The following is a 10,000-nucleotide window of genomic DNA, read 5'->3' as shown; positions in this document are numbered from 1 at the left end:
CCACCACACCCACGCGAGTTGACGAGATGAAGTGAGTGACGTGAGGATAGATCACACCTCCCTTTCACTTCTTATAACTAATACTAGGTCATGATCCTGTCCCAGACTTGAGATAAGGAAGTTTCAGGAAAGTTAGTTCAACAAGTTAGTTCCAAATGCTCTCTAGAATTTTTTCTCTCTTGAAGTGTTTGATAAATACGTTGAAAGCACAAAAAAATTACCTTTATGCCCAAAGAAATTAGGATAGATATTTCTTTGACAAACATGAACTAATTCTCTAGATTTTAACAAATAGCAAAGGATGTGAAAAGGGTGTTTCTCACAGGTACCAAATGTCCCGCCACGGCCACCACGAAGCGCCACAGTGTCTCATCACCCCCGAACAGGTCAAAGAACTTGTGCCCATTGCTAACATCGACAACGTAAGTAGTATGGGAAAAGAGACCTTTTAATACACAATAGAAATGGATGTTTTATACTCCGTTATTCGAAATTTCTAACGAACGACAAAAACCAAAGGATAAAGAATAAAATAATTTGAAAATTAGTATACTGTCAGTGCTGTCTGTAAAGAGGCATTTTAAAAGCTAGGCGATGTGTTGGAACTGAGCAACAAGTCAGAGAAAATCGAATATATTTTTTGTCTTTATTACGATATGTGTCAATGTAACAACAACAGTTTCTTAGAACACTACACCTACTTTTTTAGAGCATCTACACCTACTTTCTTAGAACATCCACACCTACTTTCTTAGAACATCCACACCTACTTTCTTAGAACATCCACACCTACTTTCTTAGAGGATCTATTAAAATCCGTTCACACTGGCAGGTGTTGATGGGTCTCTACACACCGTACGATGGCCATGTCGACCCCTACTCCCTGACGCAGGCCATCGCCAAGGGGGCACGCAAGTAAGTTCTTTATCTCTTGTAGAACGGAACGGACGATGGGCCTGTGTGTATTGTGTGTCTGGGTGTGAGTATGCCAGGTTTCTTGTTATTGTTGTTGTAATTGTGTAGCATAATTTAAGTATTTTGTGAGAGCATAGTCACCACGAGCAATGGAAATTGTCTGATAACCTTTGAACATCTGTGTGAGCTTATCATAGTCATTATGATCGGTTAAATGTGTCTAATATCATTACTGGAAAAATACGATGTGTTTATCTTTAGGGAGGGAATGTTTTGAGTTTCGACAATAAACATTAGTGTGCATGATTTACAATGACGCCGTCGACAGGTACGGCGCCCAGATCCTGCAGGCGACGGGGGTGACGGCGCTGCAGCTGCGTGAGGACGGTCGATGGATCGTTACAACTCCTCAGGGAGACATTCTTGCCAATAGGGTAGTGAATGCAGCAGGTAATCGTGCTCGAGGACTTGTATCAACATATACATAATCGCCATGCTACCTCTCTCGAACACTTCTCTAGATTCCTAGAATTAGTTCACCGAAAATTTATGGTTCTTATAGTCTTTCCAAAGCTCCACCTCCGGCCACCGCTTGAGGAGGTCTTGATGCGTGAGTAAGAGAATCCGGTTGATGGAAATTCCCTTCTAGGTTTCTGGGCCAAGGAGGTCGCTCTGCTGGCCGGCTCGGACCTCCCTCTCGTCCCGAACCACCACCAGTACCTCGTGACGTCGACGGTCCCGGAGGTGAAGGCGCTGAAGAGGGAGATCCCCGTCCTGCGGCATCTCGAGGGGTCCTTCTACCTCCGCATGGAACGCGACGGCCTCCTCATCGGGCCCTACGAGAGCGAAAAGACCATGCGGCAGTGCAATGACTGGGTCACGGATCGAGTGCCTCCAGGTGGGTGTCACCGTGCCTTTTACTCTTTCACTATTATTGTGATTGTGTAACGCATGATTTTTTTTCCTTTTTTCCCCTATTTTAAGTATTTTCCATCTAATTTCAGTTTGCAGCTTACTGTTACGCCGGTTATAACATCGGTAAAAGATACTGAATCAAACAACCCGTACATTTTTGTAGACGAAGAGAACGACAACGAACTCTTTCTAATAATAATAATAATAATAATAATAATAATAATAATAATAATAACAATAACGAGCAAAAAACAACCTAAGAACCAAAGACAACCAAACCCTCAAGCGCCCTTCTCTCTTTACCCCCTAATAAACCCTCCCCTTCCTCCAGGCTTCGGCAAGGAGCTCTTCGAACCCGACCTGGACCGCCTGGAGCCACACCTGGAGGTCGCCATGGAGCTGGTGCCGTGTTTCGCCCACGCCAACATCCAGAGTGTCGTGAACGGTCCTATTACGTACACGCCGGACGTTCTGCCGTTGATCGGACCTGATATGTTGCCCAATATGTGGATAGCTGCTGGGTTTGGGTGAGAGATGTGGTGCCACGTGTTGTTGGTGGTGTTATTGTTAAGGTGGATGGTAAAGGCGTTTTGTAGTTAATGAGAGGAAATAAATATAGTTAATGAGGGGAAGAGAGATTGGTGTTAAATTTTATGTCTTCTTTTGCAAGCTATAAACAATGAAGGGAAATTTAGTGACAATTTAGTGATATTTTTGCTATTATCGAGATAATCGCGTGTGTATATTTTGGAGGAAAAAATACATACATGTTTTGGAAAAAAAAAATGTTACTTTGCCCAAAATTACGTGGCTTGTAACTGATTAAAATTATAGGTAAGATTAAAAGTAATATCATCTTGTACATCCTGCAAGTACTATACTGTACATTCCTTATGCATCCCTTCCCTCAAGCATTAGAACATCAAAAAGCACAAAAAATAGAATTAATATCTACCATACATTCCTTGCAAACCCAATCCCTCCAGCAAAAGGAAACTAAAAAGTAAAATAATAATAATAATAATAATAATAATAATAATAATAATAATAGTAATAATAATAATAATAATAGTAATAATAATAATAGTAACAATAATGATAGTAATAATAGTAATAGTAATAATAGTAATATAATGATAATAACAATAGTAATAATAGTAATAATAGTAATAATAATAATAATAATAATAAAAACAATAATAATAATAATAATAAAAACAATAATAATAACAATAATACCTTACTGTACACACACCCTCCGTCAGTTACGGCATCGTCCACGGCGGAGGAATCGGCAAGTTCCTCGCCGACTGGATCCTGGACGGCCAACCGCCCCTCGAGCTGAACGAGTGCGACCCCGGGAGATTCAACAAGTGGGCGGACAACACCTTCGTCATGGCCAAGGCGCGGGAGTCGTATGGAATGAATAACGCCATCACTTACCCTCACGAGGAGCGCTTTGCGGGTGAGGCTCTTATCGCGGGGGGAGTTGGGTCTTCGTTATATGTAGATATACTTATATGTTTATGATTTTGTAAGGAGATTGTTGGAGGCGGGGGATCGTGTTGTTAAGGGGGTAGGGGTGGGGGGTGGGTTGCTGTGATGGTTGATGCAGGTGTGAGGGGAGACAAGGACGAGAGGGAGAGGACGAGAGGGAGAGGACGAGAGAGAGAGAGAGAGAGAGAGAGAGGAGAGAGAGAGAGAGAGAGAGAGAAAGGGGAGAGAGGAGAGAGGAGAAGAGAGGGAGGAGGGAAAGAGGGAGGGAGGGAAAGAGAGGGAGGGAGGGAAAAAGAGGGAGGGAGGGTAGGAAAGAGAGGGAGGGAGGGAAAAAGAGGGAGGGAGGGAGGGAGAGAGGAGGAAGAGAGAGAGGAGGAGAGAGTGAGAGAGAGAGGGGAGAGAAGAGAGAGAGAGAGAGAGAGGAGAGAGAGAGAGAGAGAAAGAGAGAGAGAGAGAGAGAGTGTATGTTTGTGTTTGTATCTGCGTATGTTTCATACGTATGATTACATGTCCTTAAACATTCTTGTACATTCAAAATTCCTCTGCCAGGCCGCCCAACCAGCCGGTTATCAGGCGCCCACGAACTCCTGGAGAAACGCGGGGCCCGAATGCACATCCATAGCGGCTGGGAGCAACCTGCCTGGTTCGCCGGCCCTGGAAATACCCCGGAATATTGCCCTAGCTTTAGGAGGTGAAGTTTTCCCAATGGAGGATGGTATAACATGTTGTATAATACAGTGAATGTTAGTTTGCATGTCGTTGGTGATCTTTTTTTTTTTTTTCTTTATTACGTGGATTTCACATTCGCAGAACGAATTGGCATGAGCCTGTGGGCAGGGAGGTCGACCTTATCATGAAAACAGCGGGAATTATCGACCTTACGCCCTTCGCGAAACTGATCGTCAAAGGACCACAGGCTGCCGAGTTCCTGAACTACGTTGGTGCTAACAAGTAAAGCAATCTACTCTTGGTATATTTATTTTCATTGTTAGGTGACAATAACTAACCATAACAAAGCATAGCTGAGTTACAGAAAAAAAATAACTTCCAGGAATATGATATAGATAAACCAATTTTATAAAGATAAAAATTGACATGATAGAGAGAGAGAGAGAGAGAGAGAGAGAGAGAGAGAGAGAGAGAGAGAGAGAGAGAGAGAGAGAGAGAGAGAGAGAGAGAGAGAGAGAGAGAGAGAGAGAGAGAGAGACTCACTGATGACAGACAGACGGAGACAGGCCATTAATACCCCGCACCACCCCCTTCTCCCCACAGCGTACCCAGACTAGGGCGAACAGTCATCACTCACGTGCTCTCTCCCTCTGGCCATGTCTACGCCGAGCTCACCGTCACGAGAACCCACGAGGATTCCTTCCTCGTCATCACCGGGTCTGGGTCGGAGCTGCACGATCTCAGGTCAGGTTCAAAATAATAATAATAAAATAAAATCAATGAATAAATGAATACATATATATATTCAAGAAAACATATATAATTACTTTATTACTATTATTATTGAAAGGAATAGGAGCCACAGTGTGAAAAGAACTTTGAACGTAACGTTTCGAGATCATCGAGTTTTTCTCTTCAAACGAAACAAATAATCGAAATGGATACAGTAAGAGAATTTTTATAAGACTATATAGTGGTAGAGAAACCGTAAGTAAAAAAAAAAATGAATCGGGTATCGTCGACGACTTAAGAGAAAGTTTTTAGCTGACGTTGTTATTATTGAGTAAAACCTTACCTAGACTTTTCGATTTTGACTCCCCCTTTCCCGGTACCTGATTCGGTTCTTGTTCTTAAGGGGTGTCTCTGCTGCTCTATAACCTCGTCAGAATTTCCTTTCATATCTAAAATTGTTGGTTGCTTTATCTAAAGAGGAGCTCGAGACGATTTCGAAACGTCAAAAGTTCAATTTCTTTTCATGTTGTGGCTGTGTTTCCTTTGAATCCTTGTGTATACGTTACTGTGTTTGTTTGTGTTCGAAAAGCTAATTGTTCACGAAGTTTGAAACCTTAATGATCTGGAATTCAATTTAATTCGTTTAATTTCGTCTACATTGCGGAAACAGAGACCTGCAATCATTCTTGGACGATCGAAAAACACTATTATATTAAATTATCATAAATAATGGTAGGCCTACTACCCAAATATCTTTTCGATCTGCCCATTTTGAGTGGGAACATCTCAGACAAATACCCTAAAATAATAACAATGATAAACAACAACAACAATAATAATAATAATAATAATAATAATAATAATAACCTACAGATGGTTAGAGGACTACGCCCGTCGAGGTGACTGGAAGGTAAGCTTCGGCAACTGCACCGAAGACGTGGGCTGCCTTAGCATCGCCGGACCCAAATCGAAGGAGATTCTTGCCACTCTCGCGCCCGAATTCAAGGGGAAGTTCCCCTTCTTCTCGTCCAAGGAGGTGAAGAGAGCCCTTCTGGGGATCTTGCTTTTTCGGACTGAAGTTGCTTGAGGGTCTAGCCTCAGACTGTATATAGGCTTAATGTTGCGTATGCAGTATGTATATGTATATGTATGTTGTGTGTGTATAAATATAAACACACACACACACCCACACACACACACACACATATATATATATATACATATATATATATATATATATATAGCAACTAATCATTTCTCGTGAAGTGTATCTTCTTGGTACAATTAGGGAAAAAGGCTACTATGACATGCATTTTTCAACAGTTCTAAAATCTACAAACAAAAGAACTCACTGGGGTTAACAACGACTCACTGCATTTGTCAGGTTGATCTGGCCGGCGTGAAGACAACGGCGATGCGCATTTCGTACACGGGTGAACTGGGCTGGGAATTGTACCATCCACGTGAACAGACGGGTCAGCTGTACGAGGCCCTGCTGCACCACGGAGAATCCTTTGGTGAGTCAGTGCAGCGTTTGTGACACTAAAGTTGTTTTTCTACTTGTGTGTCTGGTTTTGGGACCGATTATGGTTAGGTAAAGGGCTTTATTCAAATTGGTGTTGTTTTTTTGCTGTTATTTTGTAATTGGAGAAGCTTTTTGTTCTTCTAAAAATTGTATTTGTATTTTTTTCTTTCTTTCTTTTAACCTCAACAGAACAGTTGCTCACGGTCACAACAATGAGAAAAATGGAAAAGTGAAATCAGATTTTTACAGAATAACATTAACGCATGATAATTTTTGTCCTTTTCATTTGATTACGATAACTTTAGTGTTTTATCTCCACTCTGATCATGTCAATTTAAGTATTTCAGAAGTCACAATTTCCCCCAATTAGAAAGAATTATATATCTCTCAACGAGTTTTCTCACGCAGGAGCTAATGACGTCGGCACCATCGCTGTGAATGTCCTCCGCCAAGAAAAAGGCTTCAAGATGTGGGGTGCAGAGATGAACATGGACACTACCATCATCGACGCAGGGCTGATGAGCTTTGTAAATATGAACAAGGTAAGAGAAACGGTTGTGGTTCGGCGTCTCGAAGCTCACTGAATCATTCACTTTGAAAGGTTTCATTTTGTCACTCGTATGATGCAACTATCCAAGGCGATGGAATGCTACTTGGAACTGTAATTTCCAGTCTCTATAAAGTTGGCTAAAATACTCATACAAATTCGTCGTCTAGTTTGTATAACAGGCAAAATGAGGTCTAACCATTTTAACAAGTCGTCTGGTTAAATAATATTTCTTTTAAAACTGTGTTAATGATCTGATTCTTCCTTTTTCATTCGACTACCATCAGGGAGACTTCGTGGGCCGAGATGCGTTGGTGGAACTATTGAAGAAGAGACCCAGGAAACACCTCATTCAAATGACAATCGATACTGACGATCACGATCCTCATGTAAGTTGTGGAAATTGTACTGTTTTACAAAAGATAACATTGTGTAACTCCTGAATTCATATATCAGATATGATCTTGAGAATTAGACTCTCTCTCTCTCTCTCTCTCTCTCTCTCTCTCTCTCTCTCTCTCTCTCTCTCTCTCTCTCTCTCTCTCTCTCTCTCTCTCTCTCTCTCTCTCTCTCTCTCTCCAGAACACCAGAATTCACAGCTCAGACATGATCATAAGAATTAAACTTTCCAATTTATCAATTCTGATGTGCATTCCAGGGCGACGAAACAGTCTGGCTTGGAAACAAGGCTGTTGGCAACACGACCAGTGGCTGTTACTCGTACCACCTCGGAAAGTCCTTGGCCTTCGCATATGTTCCTCCACTCCTGTCTGTGCCTGGAACGGAAGTACAGGTAAAATATGGCAAAAATAAATATTAACTAAAGGCCTTTTTTTGTAACCCCGAACACTTTTGATACATGTTTGCCCTTATAACCTGTTGAAACATCTTTTCGGTTTGTATCAAGTTGTATGCCTCTACCTTGATGTTCACTCGATATGGGTAAAAATTAAAGTCATAACGATCGCTGGAAGACATGGTAAGAATTTCCGTGTCCGAGTCATATGACGTAATATTGACTTCGATCTGATGAAAATCTTCATAATCATTCTGTACCTTACAAGTTCAAAATATCAAAGAAAAATGTTGTGGATCTTGATTTGTTTATATAATTCAATCACTAAGATAGGTAAATGTCCGTAATCATTGGAATTATTCAGTTGTCGGATTCGGACATGGAGCTCGCTCTGGATACGATAAGATGCAAAACTTAATGTAACTTCCACTTTCCATATGGAGAAGAATGTATACATGTAATATATATATATATATATATATATATATATATATATATATATATATATATATATATATATATATTATATATTATATATATATATATTTTTTTTTTTTTTTTTTTTTTTTTTTTTTTTTTTTATTTTTTTTTTTTCTTTTTCAACTGAATCTGAGAAATACACAGCTTTGTTCAGCGAAGCTGAACTCATATTAAACAATATGAGTTGCAGAGTAGTCAGGTACTCTTTCAGTTTTATTTGAATCTTCCACATGTTTTTGATGGTAATTAAAAATCAAACTCGATGGTTCGTTTTGTACGACTGTATCAAGTTCAGGGGTTTCGAGATGCATATAAACTTAAGTGATATGTTTCCTATACAGTTTTAACATTATGGAAGTAAACAAGTTAATATTAATTACTATATATATTATATACATGAATATATATATTATATTATATATATATATATATATATATATATATATATATATAATATATATTTATTTTTATGTTTTTGTTATTATTTATTATTTATTTTTTATATATTATATTATATTATATTATATTTATTATATTTTATTATATATTCTTTTTTTTATTATGAATCTGAAAATATAATCACTATTATATAATATTATTTTATAATAATATATATCAAGTATATATTATTCATATTTATTGAATCTATCAATATTATTATATATAGTTTATATATATATATATACTCGATATATATTTTTAGCGCCTTATAATAATGTCAGTTATATCTATATTATAATAGCTTAATTATTATGATATTTTTTATTTATTTCTCGCATTTAGTATATTTTTATCATATATTATGATATATAAGCTATTAATATATTCATAAGTTCTCTATTGTATATATATTTATCGTATATATATTTCTTATATTATATTCAAATATACATATATGTTCATTCCATACATACTATAATATATAATGTCTGATCTTATTATAATATTAACTATATCATAGATATATTATATCATAATTTGTTCATATGTTTACATCGAGTACTATAATACTTATCCTCTATAATAGCTCCTCTAAACAAACAAATATTATCCAAACAGGTGGAGTTACTTGGCGAGATGCACACCGGCACCGTCCTGGCTGGGCCCCCGGTTCTCACACACACAGCACGAGCCAAGAAGTAATCTTTCCTGCATTTTTCAGACGTCTAACCACACAGGGTTCTTGGGACGCTGTACTTGCTTATATGGATTGCTTTTCTTAGCGTGACTGTATTTTGTATGAAGATATTTTGATATTTTGACCCAGAATTGTTGTGTTTTAACCTTTTGATAATATTTTTATTTAGAGCTGTATAGATAGATATTATTAAAATTTCTTAGGTATGGGGTAAAGGCATTGTACTTGTATGCGTGTGTATATGTATGCATGGTTGTATGTATTTTCGTAAGGTTCATATGTTACTGTGCTGTTGTGACTTATATTTCTCCTGTGATATCAGACGGCTGTTTTAATTTATATACAGCATTATAAATCCATTATGAAAATAAAAACAGACGTGCTAATGAGTGTATCCTTACGAATCAACGGGGAGAACAAAAATATGTAATAAGTTCTAGGCGTATTTCCCAAGAATTTAAGATATATACAACGTCACCTACAGCGTCAGTTATCTGCGCGGATTTAAATCTGGCACTTTTCGGATCCCTTTAGATCACATATTCTGCACATTTTTTTCGAATCCCTACCCTTTCCCCCTCCCTCTCTCCGCTATTCTCTTCTCTCTCTCTCTCTCTCTCTCTCTCTCTCTCTCTCTGAGGCTTTGTATGATATTCATACTGATTCGCTCGAGCCCAGGTCACAAGACTAGGGCCTTTGTGGTATGTAAAAGTTCAGCCGAGGTTGTTCATGATTTCGTTGTGGATTTTGAACATTTGTTGGAAGTTTTGTCCATTGCCCCCCCAA

General features: G+C 38.5%; 1 protein-coding gene across 1 annotated transcript in view; it reads left to right on the top strand.

Moving 5' to 3' along the window:
• Window positions 1-9,647, top strand: part of LOC119583530 (dimethylglycine dehydrogenase, mitochondrial-like) — a 20,916-nt gene extending 11,269 nt beyond the window's left edge. Inside the window, exons 4-19 of the mRNA XM_037932062.1 lie at window positions 1-31; window positions 326-422; window positions 833-915; window positions 1,244-1,365; window positions 1,565-1,813; window positions 2,162-2,357; window positions 3,096-3,295; window positions 3,877-4,018; window positions 4,138-4,278; window positions 4,600-4,740; window positions 5,602-5,764; window positions 6,113-6,245; window positions 6,662-6,795; window positions 7,088-7,189; window positions 7,459-7,593; window positions 9,136-9,647. The exon at window positions 1-31 is cut by the window's left edge and continues 77 nt beyond it. Of these exons, the coding sequence (XP_037787990.1) occupies window positions 1-31; window positions 326-422; window positions 833-915; window positions 1,244-1,365; window positions 1,565-1,813; window positions 2,162-2,357; window positions 3,096-3,295; window positions 3,877-4,018; window positions 4,138-4,278; window positions 4,600-4,740; window positions 5,602-5,764; window positions 6,113-6,245; window positions 6,662-6,795; window positions 7,088-7,189; window positions 7,459-7,593; window positions 9,136-9,219 (2,153 nt within the window). The 3' untranslated portion in view covers window positions 9,220-9,647. The remainder of the gene's footprint in view (window positions 32-325; window positions 423-832; window positions 916-1,243; window positions 1,366-1,564; window positions 1,814-2,161; window positions 2,358-3,095; window positions 3,296-3,876; window positions 4,019-4,137; window positions 4,279-4,599; window positions 4,741-5,601; window positions 5,765-6,112; window positions 6,246-6,661; window positions 6,796-7,087; window positions 7,190-7,458; window positions 7,594-9,135) is intronic.
• The last annotated feature ends 353 nt before the right edge of the window (window positions 9,648-10,000 follow it).

The sequence above is a fragment of the Penaeus monodon genome, chromosome 17, assembly GCF_015228065.2.
Source record: "Penaeus monodon isolate SGIC_2016 chromosome 17, NSTDA_Pmon_1, whole genome shotgun sequence".
NCBI lineage: Eukaryota > Metazoa > Arthropoda > Malacostraca > Decapoda > Penaeidae > Penaeus > Penaeus monodon.
The sequence above is the reverse complement of the archived record's forward strand: the minus strand, read 5'-3'. Positions and strand labels throughout refer to the sequence as shown.